This window comes from Pseudopodoces humilis, chromosome 13 (genome assembly GCF_049639895.1).
Source record: "Pseudopodoces humilis isolate 2021_Gansu_Grassland_sample_001 chromosome 13, ASM4963989v1, whole genome shotgun sequence".
Lineage (NCBI taxonomy): Eukaryota > Metazoa > Chordata > Aves > Passeriformes > Paridae > Pseudopodoces > Pseudopodoces humilis.
Window position 1 is genome coordinate 11,398,283 of NC_142212.1, and position 20,281 is coordinate 11,418,563.

The 20,281-nt window shown below is 42.3% G+C and overlaps 1 protein-coding gene across 12 annotated transcripts in view; it reads left to right on the forward strand.

Annotated features, from left to right (window-relative positions):
* Nucleotides 1-20,281, forward strand: part of SLC6A6 (solute carrier family 6 member 6) — a 57,389-nt gene that overhangs the window by 3,376 nt on the left and 33,732 nt on the right. For 2 of the 12 annotated variants that reach the window (XM_014251563.2, XM_088062021.1), the window contains exons 2-5: nt 1,148-1,183; nt 1,945-1,990; nt 3,714-3,779; nt 8,100-8,156. The exons of 1 other annotated variant lie outside the window; for it this stretch is intronic. In XM_014251563.2, the coding sequence (XP_014107038.1) occupies nt 3,725-3,779; nt 8,100-8,156 (112 nt within the window). In that variant the 5' untranslated portion in view covers nt 1,148-1,183; nt 1,945-1,990; nt 3,714-3,724. Of the gene's footprint in view, nt 1-1,147; nt 1,184-1,944; nt 2,004-3,713; nt 3,780-8,099; nt 8,157-20,281 lie in introns of those variants that run through there. 9 more of the 12 variants (XM_014251564.2, XM_014251559.2, XM_014251567.2 and 6 more) reach the window with 7 other exon arrangements.

A 20,281-nucleotide genomic window follows, 5' to 3' on the forward strand; every position in this document is an offset into this window, starting at 1 on the left:
GGATGAAAATGCAGTGATTTAATATTTGTTGAATTTCTTCCATACATGCCTACTTAATTGAACCCTCAGCTGTTGTAGTGCCATGGATTTAATTGATTTGTGTGAGCTGACTATCATCCCAAGGCATGTAAATTTCAGGAAAAAAAACCCTCAAAATTGCTTACATAGTAGCTAATGTTGATACAAGGTAATACAGTAGAAATTAATTGAACGTGTCACTCTTCACTGTCCTTTTTCCCCCAAAAACCGGCTGTTGGAAGGGCTGCTGTGCTGCCAGTCCATGACTTTGACCATGGCTGGTGTCCTATAGCATCTTCTGTATTTTTGTCAGTCCCTTTTTTTCCAATGTGTCGAGATTTACACCAGCGAAAAGCCCTTTAGTGCCACCCCTAAGCCCTGTTCCAAGAGCATCCACCGAGCCCACCAGCTCAGCGGGTGGAAGGGGAGTGTGAATCAAATGCCAGCAGGCTTCGGGTGGGTGGCAGCAGGGTGGCAGTCCCAGGGCTGCAGGAGGTGGCTGTTAAAGCCCGTTGGGAAGGTTCTGCATTTTAGCAGTTGCTGGGTTTCCTGTTGTGGTTCTCTGTCACTCAGAATTGTCACAGCCTCGAAGGACGCCTTCGCTGCTGTGGCTGCCCAACCTGGGCCTGAATTCAGTCAGTGCTTGGGCACTGGCATGAAAAAAACAGCCCTGCTGTGCCAAAATGCAGCAGGAGAGCCCTGCTTCAAGGTGTTGGTGTAAGTCTCATGTTCATGGGTAGGAGAACAACCCATACACTGAGCCACAGGGCAATCTGTGAGCTGGAATGTAGTTAAAAGTTCTTTTATTTCTTCATTTTTTGATCCAGATCACGTGGCATTTGTATTTTATTTCACTGTTGCAGTGAATTGTCCTGCTATTTAGAGTGATATAGTCATATCTCCAGTGATGTTCTACATAGGATGAAACTCATGAGAAATGATCTCCAGTTTTGGCATTGGCACTACATTCAGTGTCTTGGTGTTTTTCAAAAAGAAGTTTTTACTGATAAAATTCAGAAAACGTGGTGCATGATAGCATTGAAACGTCTGACTTATTTTGCTGAATCTATTTTTTTTCCTTTAAATTATTTTCCCGTTTTCTTTTTCTCTTTTCTTTTTTTTCAAACAGGAAAAGAAAATACATTCAGCAGAGACTCTTCTTCATGTAAGTGTTATTTATGCTTGTTTATGAAATTACAAAAAGGCTTGAAAAGCTCATTAAAACATTCAAATACTGAACACTTACCATCTGTTTGTAGAAACCATGTATAGAGCATGTAAAAATAGGCATAGTTATACAGCAGTGATGCTCAGCAATTGATATCTTAAATCTGTCTGTGCTGTTCTTCAGTGTGTATCACCACAGAGTTTAGAAAACGTTGCAAAGCACTTTGCAGACATTTAAGCATCATGCCCATTAACTTGGTGTGTAAATCCTGGAGGGATAATGTTAAAATGGTTTGCCATTGGTCTGCCAAAGCAGAGGAGACATAAGTGAGAACTTGATTTAGCACCCCAGAGTCCTTGATCCCCAAACACTGTGACAAAATCAGCTTTTCTGCCTTGGATCCTACAGAATCCAAGTTCTGCCCATAGAGCCGTTTGTTGTGTGCACATGTGCATGTGTGTGTGTGTGGGTAAGAGAGAGTGTCTGTACGGGTACCTGTCCCCAGATAGCCTGGAGGTATTTCAGGCCTTCTCTACAACCTATGGTGATGCCCATTAAAGTAAGAGCAGATGCCACCAGCCATCGGTGGATACTGTTGCAAATGTTTTGTGACAGCATTTGGCTCCAGCCTGGCTCTGGGTCTGGGGGAGCCTGTTAAAGTATTCTTCGTGGGACTGAGAAAGCTGCATGTCATAAAAACACAACAGGTTTTCTTCCACATCATCTAGCGACCTGTTTTGTTTTTGTTTTTTTCGCAGATCGCAGCTTTGAAAACTGTTGAGTAGTATAGAAAGCTCTGCTCTGGTATTTCTTCCTAGTAAATAAATCTGATTAAATGTTTTGCGGGGCTGCATAGATGAAGACTCTCATTGCCTTTATGCAAAATTAGCTTAGCAAGGAAAATGACTGCATTGTTCCCAATGCAGGGCCCGCTTTGCATAACTTCCGAGCATGTACTGTGTCCAGTGGCATGGCAAGCCCACGAGCACTCACCTCAGGCTGATTTCCCATAAGTCAATTTTTATTTTTTTTTTTTTTTTAACAACGTGTATCTCAGAATTGCAGCACTCCATTATGCTTGCGTAGCAACTTGCTGGTTAATATGTAGCAAAATGCCATGTGGTAACAAATGTTTTTTTGCTATTGTTGAGCTGGAATGTTAGTTCAGCTTCTAGATAAAAGTGGCTTGCGCAAGGCGTCCCGGTAGACCATGATTTCTGTGGCTTGTACAGTAGTTCTGTAGGCAACCGTGTTCTGCTCTTCCTCTCCCCTGTGCTTCCCTTCATCTTCCACGTGAGCGAGGGGTGGGCTGGCAGAAAGGCAGGAGCTGGCAGCCCTTTGCATCCTGCAAAACACCAGCGTGGGGTTCATCTTATGCCTGTTGCTAGTCAAGCATCTGTTGAAAATACTCTTCATTCTGGTTGTGTTGCTAGCAGAAACACTGTTAGATGCTTTATTTAATAGCTTTAAACCACAAGTGTTCTTTGGCTGGTTTTATGGATAATCTTTCAAAAAAATAAAACAACCCAAAACCAAAAAAATCCAGTACTAAGTGAAGGATACCCTACAAAGGATTAAAGAATCCTCCTTTTCTGCTGCTGAGAATCCTAGTTGAGACTAGGTTAAGCGTTTGTATCTTGAGAAGGTACTTCATCATTTTTAAGAGGTAACAGAGAAGAAAAAAAAAATCCAGAAGGTTTTTGAGTATGAACATTTACAACATTTGTAGCTTGTTATTATTTCATTCTAGAATGGGAAATTCAAATCTCTTGAAAATCCTGTGAAGCACAAGCTTCCAGGAGATTATAAAGGGGAAATGGTGAAGCAAAAACCCTTTTAAGGGAAGAAGATCCCAAATAGAGAAGAACCCAAACAAATGAACCGTACAGCAATGACTGTACAATGTCTGGAAACTTCAGAATAACCACACAGTGCAGATCTGGAGAGTTTTGTTTGGAGATTGCAGTATCCCAAAGAAAATTCCTAAGTCAAGTAAATGCACTCTAAAATGAATAATCAAAAGTCAGTGGTCCAGAGGCCATTTGCAGTGCAGCCTTCCATCACCTGCTGTGGCTTTTCAACAGCTAACGGCAAGCTTTGAGCATCAGAGCCTCTCTCCTCTGGTTCTGTGCATGAAATATTGTGACTTTGACTTGATAACTCTGTTTGTGCCTGTCTGTGCATTGGCTTCCCTTGGCTTCTACAATGGTGAGAGTTTCCAAAAGAGAGTTAAACTCCAGGGATGGGAGTGTTGAGGTTATAGTGAAATAGCAGGATGGTGAAGCATCCAGGACAGGGATCTCTCCCAGGCCCCGTTCAGAGTTGCCTCCTGTGGCAGCGAATGCTCAGTGGGGATAATCCCCTCAGGCCATGACTTGGGCCAGTCTCTGTGACAGGAGGTGACCACTTTGAGAAGGGGCTCTTTGTGAAAGTAACCAGCCATACCTAGTTGTAATGATAAGAAAGGGACCATCTTATTTTAGTCACTTTGCGACAAATACTACCACAATTCATTACTTTCCATCAGTGCCTCATCCTATGGAGGAATCACCACTGCCCATCTACATTGAGGAGGGGACAGAAGTCCCGATTGGTGAGTGCAGTTGGGATGGGATTTGTTTAAGGGAGGGTATTAAGGGTACGTGGGTTTTGTCTTCCTCACATTTGTGTGTACCCGTTTGTCATTGAAAATGGTAAGGTCTGTTGCAAATGTTTTGGGGATTTTATTTTATATTCGTCTTGATTTTATATTTAGAGCTCCTGAGAGTTGTTAAACACTGCTAGCATTGGTTTTCAGCTAATCATAAATCAAAGTACATCATTTATGCAGTGACATTGAAAGCTTCTGTGCAGCATGTCTTAACACAAGGCTGAGGAAGAACACAGGTATCACAAGAGGTATTTCCCACTTTGGCCTTTGACCTCAATATTGAGATACTCAAAATGATCTGAGGTCTGGGTCAGTGTTTTTGTTCTTGCTGACACTCTCATGCCCAGCACCCAACAGACTCACATTGTCCACACCACTGCATAGCCAGAAGAGAGGCAGAGAGGTTTGCCATGCACCTTGGAGTGCTGCACTCTCCTAGCTCTGAGCTCAGGTACAGATGTACTATCACAACCTGGATGTATAAGTTCAGTGCTGTTTTGGTTTTTTTTTAAATAGAGAAGGAGTCTTGAAGATAACCCATAAAAGAATACAACTAAAAGGTTCAGTAAGTTGGATCATGGTGATCTTTTTGGACAGTAGAAAGTTGTGATGGCAATATTTCCCAGAGTCCCTTATACAATCTGTTCTGGACAGCATACAGAAAGTGTGCCTTATCTCTCGCCTTGGGAATCTGCCTTGTTGAGCAGATGTGTCTCTTCAAACAACTTTTTCTTATTATGTATCCTGAATTTTTCCATTCCTAAATTCAAGCAATTGCTTCTTGTCCTACTATCTTTTGAGCTAGATTAATTACCTTCCTCTACACACACTACCTGGAAGGTATTTATAGCTGGATCTCAGCCCAGGAGTCTTCTCATTTATAGAACATATTAATTTTAACTCTCTTACTCTCTCCTTAGAGCACTTTTGTTGTCCTTATTTGTATTTCCTTTAATTTCTCTATCTCCTTTCTAATCTGTAGAGACTTGAACAACACATAATTTGTTCACCGTGGCTTTTTTTGACATAGCATTATGCTTTCGGCTTTCCTATCATCCCTTCCCTTGTCCACACCCAGAAATAGCTTAGCCTCTTAGCCTTTGACCCTTCTGCATCACTCAGAAGCACCACACAGAGAAACTCTATTGGCTAACCTTACCTGCAATCACCCTTAGGTTCTTCCTGGATTCATGGCTTTGCTAGCTGCTCCTCAGGCAGTGTTACTGCTTTCCTGGGATGTTGAGCTTTATACTTCCTAACACTAAATCCCCATCCCATTGCATGCCACTTACTTTATCCAGGAATATTTTGAAACAGTATGCCATTATTTATTCTAATGCCCTGGGATTCTTTTCATCATTTACATAGAAGTTGTTACTGTTTTACCATATGTAGAGAAAAGTACATAAAATTTTAGTATTTTGATATATATTACAGCTGTCTTTTGCATGTTAGTCCAGACTCCTTTCCCAGCTTCATCATCCTTATTTGTATATCTTCCCTGATTTTCCTTCCTCTAGTTAAAAAAGTTCATAAGAAGTGGCAGGTTTATCCTCTTCTTCTTGTCTTTATTTCCTCATTATACAGTAAGAATATTGTTTCTGTACCTCTTCTATGCATGGCATGATGTGGTCTTTCCCACAGAAGATCATCTTTTCCTCACCTTTCCTGGGGTTGTAGTCAGCTGAACATCTGCTGGACTTTAGACCTCTCTTGTAGAACTGTTAAGGTTCTGTCCTGGCCCCTGGGATTTCATCTTGTCTTTCCTACTGCACTGAGGAAACCTGGACAGCTGAGGTGGTGGTACCTGCACCAAGAAAAATACTGTAAGGCTGATGAGTCACAGAACTGACCAACCAACCAACCAAAAAAACCCCAGCTATGAGTGGAAAGCTTTTTAGAGGCTGTTTGTTCGGTGCTGTCACGAAGCAGGTTTGTTGGATAAGGCTCTGAAGTGCACCACCAGCTGTGAAACAGCCAAATTGGGTTGGAGAGGGCACCATGTTTACTTATCCTAAATAAGTGTCTGGACTGTCAATACAGCAAGCTGTGGTTGAGGGGCAATGAGTGGAAAAAGTAAATGATGCAGAGATGAGGGCAAACCACAAGCTCTGAGTCTGGTATCTGAATGTCTGACGTGGGTTTGGGCTTTTAGATGCAGCATAAATCAAGGTAGGAAGCAGCTGCAAAATTCTGGTCTGGATCTGGGTCTCGGTATTGATCCTGCTTTCCATTGAGCTCCCCAGTGTGATCCACATCCAGGGTGCCCATTTGTACCTGTACAGTCCAGAACAGGAGTAAAATAAAGCCCTGTCTGCATTTAGGCTGGAGGAAAATAGCACACAGTGCAGTTGTTAAAACGTTTCATTCAGCACAACCATCATTTACTTTTAAAAGGTTGTTTGGAGAACTCATCTGAAGCACATTTGGCTGCTATATGGCATGCATACTATTTTGACCCAGGCCTGACTGTGGTGGTAGATTGCTTTGTAGCTTCTGTATTTATTTAAAAAATAGAAAAATCAGTAGATTTTTTCAGAGTCTAAATTTGACAACACTAATTATTTCAAGCAATTTAAAAAGGAACATAAATCTCACTTGTTTATTACAGCTGCTTCATGAAAACAGCAGCTACAAATAATACTCTATAATGAAAATCTAGCTAACACTGTCATAAATTAGCCAACAAGAGAATGAACGTTTGGGATCTGGACAAGGGCAGCATTTCCTTCTCTGGCATGAGGGTCTTTGCACTGAGGAGAAGGTGGTTATTACCTAAATGCTGGTTTTATCTCCTTGGGTGAAATGAAGACTTTGACATTTCTGCATAGATGAATATGACTTTTAATTGGAAAAAGGCCTAAGCTCTACTTCATTTTTATGTACTTTTGCCCTTTCTTGAATACATTCCTAGAAGAAGGTAGCTGAGTGAGATGCAACAAATATTTTAATAATTCAAAGATATTTATGAGGAGATGGGGAATATATTTATACTGTTAACAAAGAACCTATGGAGCAGTAACAAAAAAGTGCAAGCCAAATGCTGGGACTCTTGGTTCAGGTGCAATTTCAACTATCTCCCACTCAGCTAAACAGTTCAGGAGATTCAAGGTGAGAAAATAGGCAGAGCAGGTCCTTATTCCCCATCACCATTCATGGTAAAGTCATGACCATATTCTTCCATCACTGTTGTGTTAAATGCTAAAGAAAACACCTGAGACAACACAGTCCAAATTTACATTTTGTAAAGCAGAAACACTGGGAAAATATTTGTATTGGTAATAATTGCATTTGGTCTATACAGGAAACCACTGAAGGAATAATTGTGTCCTTGGGGATCAGGAGCAGTGGAGCTTTAGGCTGAAGTGTTTATGTTTTGCCTTCCAAGCCACATTTGAGATGTTAATGTTGTTTAATACCTGTGAAATTAGCTCAAAGACATACAAATTCAGGATATAATTCTCAACTAATTTATTCCAGCATAGTTTTGTTGATTCCAGCAGCATTGCTATTGCTTTATCGTGTAAATTGTGTCGAGAGTCAGACCCTTTCTTCAGGAATCAGCCCTGCTGACCTTCAACCCCATTGCACTTCTGCTGTAGCTCTGAGTCCCTACATGGACAGAATCTGACTTAGCCACTTCCATCTTTCTGATCCACTTTTGCTAATGAATAGCACTGGCTTCAGCGTACTTTTGTCATATGTATAAAAGTGTTAAGTAGACCTTACTTCTACAGGATTCTTTCTCCCATTAAATCATCTGGGTATGGTGGAAAGCTCCATTAGCACTCTTGAAGCCATGTTTTCTTGATTGTACTCTGCACCACTCTACATGGTGCAGCCCAGGGTCATTTGGGGCATCTTGATTTCAGAAGAATTTTCTTGTAATTGCATGCCACTACTGCCACTACTCAGTCCCTGCTTTTAAGCATCTCTGATGTTTTCTTCATGATAAAAACTGGATTTCTAGTCTACTGCTCTTGGGCAGACTCACTCAAAGGGAGAAGCTTTGTTACATTTTATGTCTCCTTTCATAAGAGAAAGTGCTACTTTTCCAACCCAGGAGAGTATTTGACACCCTACAGAGAGCTGGCTCTGTGTCTCTCTAGGAGATTGCCTTCCCTTGCAAGACAAGAGGACCTTTTCTGTTGCACGTGCTTCAAGGTTTGCTCTTTCACGGGGAGCTGGCACACAGAAAGCTTGATTTTTGCCAGGTACTGAGTGCCTTCTGCAAGGTATTGAGTGCCCTCCTATCCTTTGCAGCCAAAAAGGAGTTGATTGCTCTTGGCATCAGTCAAATCTGGACCCAGAAGACCACAGGTAGTATTTACCAATTATTTATGTGCTATCGCATGCCAGAGTTTGTCTGAATTGATTTTCATTGCATACGAGAGATTTGAGGCGTTAATGACACTTGCCTGCCACTAAAAACATTTTTTTAAAATAATAATAATACAATAATAAGCATGACATTTATTGCATTGCCATGGGGAAATTAAAAACCCCCAAAATTAACTAGAGTCCAAGTAACTATTAGCTCTTCAGAGCTAATGTGTTATATACCCTGAATGAGCACCATATGCCAGTTCATTGTGGCACAGTGAGTCACAGGACACATTGTGGAAAGCAGTAATTGCTTGGCATGCACTGAAGCACTCAGTAGGGCTTTTTGTTTGGTTTTCTTAAAGGAATATGTTTTACTCTGACAATAAAAGGGGTATTGTCTGATATGCTGCCATCAGGGACTGTTGCTTATTTTGTACTTAACCTGGAGCTTATCTGTTTGTCACTCACAGCACACCCCCCCAGTACCTTTTGCTTTCCAACTGTTTGTATTGTATGTGTGCAGTGCCGGAAGAGTGAAGAGTGAGCCTTCCATTTGGTATCAGCTTGTCATTCTGTATTAATCCTCCTCACCCTTTTCCTCCTCATCTTCTTTCTTTGTCTGATAGAGACATTCAGATTGTTTATATGGAATAAATGTTCATCCTGAGCAGAGTGAAGCAGTGGGACGAGTTGCACAGGGATTGTACAGTCTCCACTCTTGGCCAGAGCTTGACCAGATAAGACCATCAGCAAGCCAGTCTGATTTTGATGTTGGCCCTTCTTTGAGCAGGAGGCATGTGACCTCCAGAAATCCCTTTTAACCTGAATTACTTTATGGTTCTGTTTAATACCCACTTCCTGTACTGATTCAGCCACGGTGCTGGCACATCATTAACTCCTCACTCCCTGCCATTATGATTCTCATTCATACCTGCATAGAACAGGAGTGACCTCCTGAAGGTCAGTGAGGTGACAGAGGTTTTACTTATGGGAACAATATCAAGATGTAAATGGCGACCTCAGATGAGATTAGTAGGTGAAATTTGGATATCTCTGAAATTATTTGGAATTTGTAACAGAATTTCACTTGAGTTCTCTTCAAATCTTCAGTAAGTTCCAATTGAAGTTATCAATTGACGAGTTTCAAGCATAATTATATCATGATGATAAGCATTTAAAAGTAAATATCACCTTTTTTTTTTTCCCTTTTCAGTGACAAATCTCATTCTCTAACAGCCTTGAAGAGAGCTTTGGGTTATTTAGGATTTAGTGAGTCACCAACTGCCCTCGCTGGGCCATTACGTGCTGGTTTCCTCATGCGGCCGTAACCACGTGAGGGAGTTAATGCTGCACAGAGCATCTGCTCCTCAGCTCAGGGCTCTCCCAGCCCTGCAGCTGTCTGCCAGAAAGCTGGGACGTGCACAGGGGCATCTGTGAGCTCCATCGGGTAGCAAATTTTCATGGTCGGCCCATATGTTAGCCAAAAAAACACCCTTTGTCAGAACAATGTTATTTTAATTGTGCTGAGAGAAAGCAAGATCGCACTCAGATTCACCATATCAGCCCAGGGGATTTTGAACAATGATGTAGCTATTCTAGGGCAAAAAAAGAAACTTCAGAAACTCCCTTGGTGGGAAAAAGAAATGGGAATATTTCATAGGGTTTCTCTTTCAGGTCTGACAATATAAGGTGCTTTTCCTTCATCTCTCTACTTTATCAACAGGTATATTGCTTATGCAAACACCTGATCTCCCATCAGGTTCTATCAGAAGTAAAGTCTGCAAATGGGGCTGCCAGAGCAGATTGAAGAAAGTCTAAATATCAGCAACAATAAGCTTCTGTTGTCCCCTTTTACACAAGGCAGGCAAATCTAAAATAAAGATTTAACAGGAAAGACTTGCTTTCATTGCTGCCCTCCCTTTTCTGTAATCACATAGATACTCTCACCTCATACAGATCCTGCTTAAATGATGAGTACTGCTCTTTCAAGTGTGAAAAGGTTTTGTGCCAGGTAGAGGGAATACAGTAATGGGAGATATCTTTGCTCAGTAGGGTTGCAGTTCCTTTCTCCTCCACTCTTTGGGCAGTACACAAGCTATAGGTTACAAGTCAAATTTCATGGGCAGATAGTATCTAAATGTGGAACTTCAAGTACAGTACAGCTGACTTTGAATCACCTAGGTGATTTCTCCTTCTGTAAAGCTATCACAGGTTCATGCGGCTCTTCTACAGGTCACCTCCAAAAATTCAGACAAGTCAACCAAAGGGAGTGTCTTACTTTCTATCCTTGGTTTCCGTGTGAAGTGTTTGTGTTGCTATCTCAGCTGTTTGTCAGTTGCCTACTGTTTATAGTGGAACTGCAAACAATTTCCCACCTGTCCATTATTAACTTTTGCATAAGAAAACCAAGTAGTGAAAAATAATTGTCATGTCAAGATGAAGACAGCTTTAAATACTAAAGTTAATGTGCCATATTGGTATCCTATTGAAGTGTATTCACAAAGACGAAATTGCACTAAGAAAAATCTTCAACTGATTACAGAAATTCAGTTTATATTAGTCATGCCAGGACTATAAAAGCAACCTGCAATGAAACCATCAGCTAGCATTTGTGTGAAAATATAAGAAGAGATGGAGAAGAGTACTCAGGCTCTTCACATAGTGTAATGCTTTATTTGGGGAAGCTTACCTGCAAAAGCCAATAGAAAAACAAGTAAACAAGTACCTGTAGCCTGTGGGATTGACCCTGGTATGAAGGTGGGACTGCAGATACTTGTGTCTTGTATTGGAGTCAGCCTTTGCTCTAGTACAATTCCCTTTGAAGGCAGCAGTTCAAGAGTGAATTCTGGGGGGGCTTTTGTCCAAGTAATGTGTGGGCCTAGGGTTTTGTTCCTGCTTGGTGTGTGCTCTGCACTTTGCAGACCGTGGTATGCAGAAGTGGTTTATGTGGTAGTTTCCTTGGAAAAGTGAAGTATTTGTTCTGGCGCTGTTTGGTTTTTGTATCTCTTGACATAAAAATGAGCACAGCTCTCAGTCTGTGAAAGCAAATGTCAGAGACCTGTAGAAAACTGAACTGAAAATACACCTCTGGTTGGGAATAAGTCTGAATCACACGGTAGTTAAAAGCAAGGTGGTTTAGTGGTTAGTACCAAAGGTTCTATTTGCAACTCAGAACTTCAAAGCAGATGGGCAGTGATCAAATTAGTGATTTTTTTGGATCAAATAATGCCCATTGCAAGGCCTGTAGGACATAGTGATATTCTTTCTCAAATGCCCTCCAGGAGCGCAGTGAGTGGCTGTGGGCAGCCAGGGAAATTGAGAGGATGGGGCTGCAGCTGGAGACAGAGCCAAGGCTGTTCTGGGATTAAACAAAACATGCCATTGTCTGGCCGTGCAAGCCAGCACTGGCACCAGCTGCAGGAGAGCAAATAAATATCATAGTGTCTACAGAGCTTCACTTTTTTGTGCGTGTGAAAGTCTGTGTTTCACCAACCTGTTTTGCAAAGTTGTGCTGTCCCTGAGCTTGTTCATCAGCTTTGCCACTTCTTCTTTTTGCACGTCTCCTGCAGACCCACCCGTGCTGCTGCACTGCCGTGTCAGTGGTTTCAATTTCATTTCCTGTGTGAAACTTCATACGCCTAAAGTTTTTGTTCCTTTTTTTTCTTTTCTTTTTTTTTTTTTTCTTGAAGGAAAGAAAACAACAATAGTAAATTAAACCTCAGGGTCGTTAGGAAATTTCTGTGGCTGAAGGCCTGTGAGCAGAGGTGCCCTGGCAGAGCACCTGGCAGTCACCTAAGTACCCTGGTTCATCAGCAAAGGGCTGATATTCCACTTCTTAAAAGATTACAACTCATTTCTGTCACTGAGTTGTATTTTTGTTGATATTTACTGCCAGCATGGAGGAGAAGTCAAGGCTAAAATCAAAAGTAATTCACTCTCACCATTAAGTTTTAGTGCTCATGGCCCAGCCCTCAGGGCTTTTTAACCTGCTCAGATTTTATAGCCCTGTAATGGGACTAACACTGCGGATCGCGTGCATGTAATAGCTGTTTTCCTGGTACAGGTTAGCTGGCTGCTTTCCACCCACAGTGCCCTGTTGCACAACTCTTCCTTCCATTAATGTATTCTAGAAAAAAAAAAATCAGGTATTAGGCAGATGAGGCACGGGAACAAAGAAGAAGAAAGGACTGTTCCCTTCCACTGATGGTTTGAGGATCTAGATTTCTGGGAATAAGGTAGTGTATGACATGTTTGTACAGCTGCCACAGGTGGGATAAAAATCTGTCCTCAGTTATTGTTAAGATGAATGGATAGAGGCAGTAAAAACAAAACTCTAGCTTTGTGTGGAGGTGGCCTAGGCAGGTATGGCAACAGCTGATCAAAGCCATTGCTTTGAGAACAAGTAGAGAAGACTCTACGTGTTTTTCTAAAACTGTGTAATCTTACATATCCATGTGTTTTTTACTTAGTTAGAAAACATAATGAAAAATTACAGGACTCCTCAATTGCAAGAAAGCCCTGACATTAGCATTGGTAAACTCAGTTAATTTAAGGCTAAATTTAGAATTGGTGTGAAAGAAAAAACAGATGAGGGTGAAATGATTTATCCTCAAGAAAAAAATTACTTTGAAATAATGAATTCATATGTTTTATTGCACATTTGCCCCACTAAATGACTACTTCATTGTTTCTCTTCCCTGCACTGGGGCAGAGCTCCATTATCGTAGCATGGAAATTGCTGTCTGACATTATCATGTGTTGCAAATGCCTTGCAGAAGTGTCACATAGGATCAATACACTATTAATCACATGCAAAAAATTCAATAGGCACAGTGCACACCACTGACTGTTTGAGTTCATAAGCTTTGTGAGCTTTAGGGGGTTTGCCTTTTTTCATAGCAGGATGAAGGACATCCCTTAATTGATTTTGATGTGATTTATTTGTGGCAATAGAACTTACTTAATTGACACCAGGGTTTGATAGAGAATTGCAATCCATTCAGAAGCAGACCATCAGAATTGAAAGCAAAATCAGGCAATGCTTGTTCTCTTGATCAAAAGATGTATAACTTCAGGGCACAAGGAGGCTGAAGAGTTGAGGATGTATGCAGCTTGTTGAATCTTCTTCAACAATGCCCATCTTGCTTGGAAAGCCATCAGCTTGCTACATGGATAGAATGCATTTTGTTAAAGGCCCTCTCATAAGGACAAAGGCCTCAAGAGGTGGTGTCACCCAGTGAAGGAATGGTTTTCCACCTTCACAGTGGGTGAGCTGGTAGAGCAGAGGGAGCAGGCAGGGATAGCAGTGGGAAGCTGGTGCTTCTCTCCAGCCTGTTGACAGTCAGGCGGCTGTGAGCTGGCACACCCAGAGGCGCTAAATTGGGCCAGCAGTTGGCTTCACATGAACAAACCCAAGTTTTAACTGCTTGTTGTCCTGCTCAGAGTGCAAAGGAGGAGCAGTTTTCCCTCCGTCTCTCTGCCTCTGCCAACCCCCCTCTCCTTCCCTTGATCATCTTTGTGAGAGCAACCCCTGGGCTTGCTTCTCTGAGGAGGGGACAGAGCAGGAGCACCATGGCTCTCCAGGCAGGACACTTGGTTCTGCACTGGGATGCAGGAGACACTGTGCCCACGGGGATTTCAGTAGGACAGAGTCATCACCAGTGTGACTCAGTGTGCCAGACCTCTGCTTCACTGCATCCCGTGCTCTTCCCCCACTCACTGCCTTGACTGCCCTGTGCCATCTCCCTGGGGAATCAGGCTCCATCTCTAAGGCTGGGGAGCATCGTCTTTGCTTCAGCCCCTGCTTAGGGTCAGGGTCATGTTCCCTCTGAAATCCATTGGAATTTCTGGCTATTCATTTTCCTCCTTTCCACCCCACACAACGGAAAATGAGTTTTTCATTTCCTCCTGTTCTGGGTTTAGTTGTAACTGCTTTGTTCTTTGACATAAATAAGTAGAACAAAATGAGCATCTAGAGTATTATGTGACTGCAGATTTTCTGCTGCTGAAATCTGAGAAAAGATGCAGGACTTTATAACAGCTCAGTGCTGTGACATGGTGCCTATTTGAAGCATTTGAAGAGCATGAATGGAAACAGCAGCAAGAAAAAAAAAGCATGTAGGGAAAAAAGATACCTTTTGTCCAGACCACAACTGATGAAAAAGAAATTGCATTAAGCCCTGGGCTTTTCTTTCAGAGTAGGCTTCAGCTTTATAAAGAAGTTCATTTTCCTCCTAGAAAATTTTCAGTAGCAGATTTTCCAGTCAATCTTAGAAGACTAAAAAAAGCATCACAGTGAAAGAAAAGGAAATGATGAAGTGAGAAGGGAGATGGAGAAAGTTGGAGAAAAAACTGAGAAAGAATAAAGGACGAATGGATTCTAGGGTTTAAATAACAACCCAAACCCAGGGAAAAGTATACAGAAAAAGAGGAGTCCATTAAACACAGAACAGTGGGCTGTAATTCAGGGAATTTTTAGAGGCACTTTTTAAGAGGAGGAGAGGCAATGTGTGGAGTAACGGGAGTGGTATTATTTTTCAGAAATCGTAGGTATCTTGTTCAATGAAGCGGAATGAACTTGGATATGAATTAGGGACAATAAGTGAAGTCAGGTGCTCCTTGGATAATGGTGGGGCCTTGAGGGCTGGCAGACATAAAGGCTTTTTTTCCTCCAGATCAGAAAGACTTGCACTAAAGCCATGAGTTTGATCAGGGGGCTGTTTATTTTAATCATGTATCGATTGGCTTAACCACACTGCCCTGGGAGGGAGGGAGGGAGGGAGAGCTGTCAACATCAAGAATTACAGCTCTCAAAGTTCCAAGTAATCCTAGGAAATGAGCCAAACATAATAAATGCAGTTTTATTTGGGACTTGATCCTACTACTGTTGAAATCAATAGCAGTTTTTCCATTGCTCTCAATGAAAGTGGAAGCTGCTTATTTGAAGACCAGCTCTGATCCAGCAATCGGGACATCTAATTTTGAAATATTCATTAATGTGAATGTAAAATAATAATATTTTTTTTAAAAGAGCCAGCCCACAAATAGATTGGCAGTTCTAGGAAAGCTCAGTTTTTAAAGGAATGTTGACTTCAAATTTGCAGGATACAAAATAAATTACAGAAAAATAAGAGAGATGGCAATGGCTAAAGAGGGAGTGAGCTTAAACAGGGTTAGAAAAATTAATTATAATGTGGTAAACTGATGTCTTTCAAAAGTCATTGAGGCAGAAAAGGATGAGAGAGCACTGAGAAGCTCGAGATATACACTCTGCACAGGCTGAACTTAGTAGAGAAGGGTCCTTGAAAGCAGAACTAATGATGATACACATCATGCTGCAAAAATAGTCCATAAAATCAGTGGTACAGCCATACAGTCATTCTTCAAGCAGCATTCCCATCAAGGTCAAAGATACTGTGAATGTGTACTTTGCTTTTAGTTTCCTAATGGAAAAAGAACCTAGAAGAAAACACATTCAGTTACCATTCTAGTGAACAATTCAATATGTTGACTCTTTAATCAAAGTTTATATGCATTGGCCAAAAAAGAAGTATCTGCTTTGCTGTGGTTTCTGGCATTCAGATGCAAGACAGGGCGTGCATTTTAGCATGTATAAATATTTACAAACACATATCTGTGTGTACAGGCATACTTTGATTTTCCCTTTTCCATCAGCATTTGGAAAAACAGTGTTTGAAAGATTTGATTTTTAGAGACTATTAAATGAGGTGGCATCCACGATGGATTTGTCCTCAAGGCTCCTCCTGGAAGGTGTTGCTGTGCACTGGCTTCTTGTCTTCGGCTGTAAGAAGCTTGGAGAAGATCATTACTGTAATCCCAAAGCAAAAACTGAACACAGTGTATTTTCAGATGTGTAATCCGTGGGTTGTCTGTCAAAAAAAGTCAGTAGCTCAGCAGTATTGGGAGTTGTGTCTGTTCTGACAACCAGCAGGTCCTGGCTATGTTTGCAGCCTTCCCTTACGGGCATCGCTCACTGTCTGCCCCCTCTGTGCAGCACCTCCCCTTCCTCTACCCCTCGTTTTTTTGCATGTTATGAGGGATTACATTTCAATGCCTGTATTTTTTTAAAGGGTATGGGTTATCTGAGGTGCAGGCTCCACGTGTGAAGATTGATAGCTGTAGCCCAGGAGATGGCCCAAGCTGAGCTGGCTGTGAAAGTGCTCCTCTTATGGCTGGTCTTGTGGTGTTTTCACCTGTGCACCAGAGACTGATTGCATACAGGGGGCAGCGAGGGAGCCTGGGTTATTGCAGGGTGTTTGACCTGAGGAAATTAGTGCAGGGGACAGACACATGACTCTCCTGTATAAGGGCCTCCTGGCCACATTAGCAAGCAGACACTTGAGGAGTGCAAAGTGCCCGTGCTTGATCCCTTGTTCTATTTTTCCATATTTTACCGGCATCGATTTGATAATCAATTACTCCCTCCTCAGTTAATGAGGGTTGGTACAAGTGTATGTGAGAGCAGTTCTGGTCCTGGCCCAGGCTGGATTTTTTTGGATCAGGCTCTTGCAGTGTGACTGGGCTCAGCCCAGGGGCACACCATAAATAGCAGGCTTGGCTGCTGCTTTTTATTTATCCATATTGAGTTCATCAGATGAAGCCAAAGCTTCCTGGGGCCATCTGAAGCTTCCTGGAGGGGGTACTCACAGTCAGATGTGGCTCCTGGAAGGCAGACGTGTGTCTCCGGGAGGCAGACATGTGCCTCAGACTTGGATCGCTCCTTTTGGACTATGTGGTTGTAAGAGCATTTTTTCACAATATATTTCCTTGGGGGAATCTGATGGACTTAGATCTCGGATACCATCCCCACTAAGTGATACAGTAAAAATAACCTATTATTCTCTGGTTCTGACCTGGGCGGTGACAACATATTGTTTCAGCATCTCTGTCAGACTATTTCCCTTAAGAGCCATTTTAGCCTCACCCAGTGGGACATAGCTAAAGGAAATGAAACTCCAACCCCATTAAGGAAAAAGACAATGCCTTTCACTAAACAAACTTACTTTTCTTGGCTTTTCTTCGCCAGGGAGAATCGCCCGTACCCCCCACCCTTGCAGCCTTTGTGGACAGTTCCTGTAATTGGGAATGGCTGGGTGGACACCAATGGTTGGCAGCAAAGGGGGATAAATCCGACATCCCTTGAACGTGACATGGGCTGGGACCACAGTCCCAGGTGGCTGCTTAGCGACAGTTCCTGTGGTACTGGTGGACTGTACGTGCCTGCCAGCCCCAGCTGCCGGCCCTCCAGACACAATCAGGATTTTAGCAAGTCTGTACACAGTAAAGCTGGGCTGTTACTAATTTTGGGCAAGCCTTGGATAGGTAGTGTGCCCCACTATTGAGAGCTGGCGATTTGCACCAAAGTTGTGGTGGCTCATCTGCCACTCGTACAGTGAAACAACCCCAAAAGCAAGCATGACCTTGAGGGTTCATGGACTGAGGGAGAGATCACGATCTGTCATCACGCCCCAGCTAAGGCTGAAGAAAAATTTCCACTTGCTAATTAGGTTTTCAAGCACATCCATTAATTTGGGGTGTCTTGAGATGAATTAGAAATCCCTTTTTATAATGCAGTTCCACTCAGTTACAAAGAAAGAGTCTGGAAAGGCACCATTTCACATTTGTGTGTGGGTAACTGGGACAAACCACGGGGTGATCACCTTGTCCCAGGGAGAGTCAGGGTTTACAGAATGCAATCAACTGGTCAGCCTTGCAAACTCTGGATAGAACTGACTAACACCTGGGTCAAAGTAAATCCGCAGGCAAGAGGATTAGAGCTGGCAGAAAAGTAAAGAACTCTGTGTCACGAGATAAAAGTAGATTGCAAAAAATTGCAATTCCGAAGAGTTTTTAATCTTAGAGGTGGCTAATGCTGCAGGTCCCCTTAGGTTTTTTTACATAAGAGGAGCCTGTGTTCCCAGTGTTCTGTTTCGGGGTATTTCCAGTATCAGTCTCCCCAGAGAGCTGTTAAGCTCCTATTTCAAACCTAATCCTGCAGGGATCTATAAATCTATATATCTCTCTGCCCTCTTAAGCAGGTTTATGGCTGTCCCACCAGATCAGCAAAAAATTGTATGAAAAATAAGAACATACCCTAAACACTAGGTGTGAGCCTCTCTCTTCTGCACGCTTTCTCCCTCTGTTGATGAGTGTTTCAATAACCCCTGTGAAGAACAGCTTCCATGAGACGATCCAAATACCCTCCATTCCTCAGCCCAGAATAGCCTGTTGCCTGATGGTTATGACATGCTCCTGCAAGATGAAAGATAGGGATTCAAGCAGAACAAATAGCAAAAGAAAGCAAAAATTAGTTTTCTCCATACCTGGTAGCTGTTGCAGTGAGAGCAGGACATCAACCACCTCTTCAAAGAAATGCAGTTGTGTCCACTTTTTTTTTTTTCTCCCTCAAGAGAAGACTGTAGGGGTTTATGCAGGATGGTGCCTGTTTGGGGCTTTGTGTGAGATGCAGATGTCTCAGGGAGGTTAAGGCTGCTGTGAATCCCTTTTAGAGGCACCTCCATTAATCTCCATTCATGATACTCAACTCAAGTTAGCTACTGTGAATTAAGCCCCAAAAGCAACTAAGTGCCTAAAGGCTGTTACTGAGCTGGCCCTACCATTTTTATTCCATTATTGCTTTATCTCATACCGTGTCTCTAACAGTGACCAGCAGGAGACATTTTAGTGGAATATGTCCTGCCTTCATCCCCCTGCAGTGGTGATGGTCCATCACCCTGTGATTCACTTTCTCCTTCTGCGAGCTCTCTCTGCTGTTGATCACAAGGTACTGCAGTGCTCGTGTCACCCAGTACACTCACCAGTGGCCTTGTTTAAAAACCAGCAGAAAATCATAATGATTAACATTGTGGAGATGAAAGTCCCTCTTTAGATCACGGCCTGATAGGCAGCTGCTGTTGCAGTGCCTGCTTTGCCAAGGCCACCAACGTGCCAGTGGGGCCAGCGTGGAGCTGCTGTGGTTTGTGGCGGTGTTAGCCCTCTGAAACTTTCCGTGGTGAGTGGAAAGCATTACAGGTACAGTGATGCATATCTATCTCAAAATCATGTTCAGATTAAAAACTTCCTGCAGAGCTAATGTCAGCTCAGTCTTTGGGTCACTGCCACAAGCTCAGTCAGGTTAGAGATCAAAACCGGTGTGCAGGTACAGGGGAGGCTGGCAGCTATCAAACAGGATTATCTGCAGCATGATTTTTTTATGGCTGCACTCACAGTGGCATGTATAAGCAGTGAATGGTTGTGGTCTGGAACAAACTTGCTAGTCTGCCTGGTTCTGGTGAAAATTTCAGTATCAACATGCAAAACAACTGTGTTATAGTATCAGCTATGCAAAAATAACTGGTCAGCTCCAGCTGAAGTCGCTCGAGTTATGTGGGGAATGAATTGGTCACATATGCCTGAGATCTCAGTTAGCATAAAAGTTATGAGTCACTCCTAAATTGTTTTCATTAGAAAATCTTGGTTAAAAAGGCACTTGTTAGAATAATTCTTTCTGTTATTATTTTTGAATGTCTATGATTTTGATAAGTTATGTATATAAATTATTAAACCAGCTATGATTTAATATTACTCATGCCACTGACTTTTTAATTAACTAAGGAGCCATCATTCTCAGCAAACTGTTCCATTGCATAGGTGTGCATTTCACAAAAATTGAATATAAAGGCTTCTTTTTGTCCCTTTATTGATGTCAAGGGAAAACAGTGCAGTTATGAAAATGGAATAAACTGAAAAGATTCCTTCAGTTCCTGCAGGCTGATTAGAACAAATGACTTTCCATTGCAGTTTTTATGAATGTATAGTTTTCTGAAAGGTTTATAGTACTTCAGGGAATGGAAATTGCAGGCAATAAATAATACAGGATTGCTCAGGTTATTGGGAAGTAGAAGAATGGGTTTTATCTGGAAAGGTGAGATTTACTATTCTGTATTTCACATCAATGTTTTAAAAGGGGCCAGACACAGTGATTTGTACTTTATTTTGGGCATGGAAGCAGCGTTAGACACTTGCCCAGGAGCACCACGTGCAGGAGCCAGCACGGGGAGCGCTCCTGGGGCACCCCTTCCCTGCAGGCAGCAGGTCAG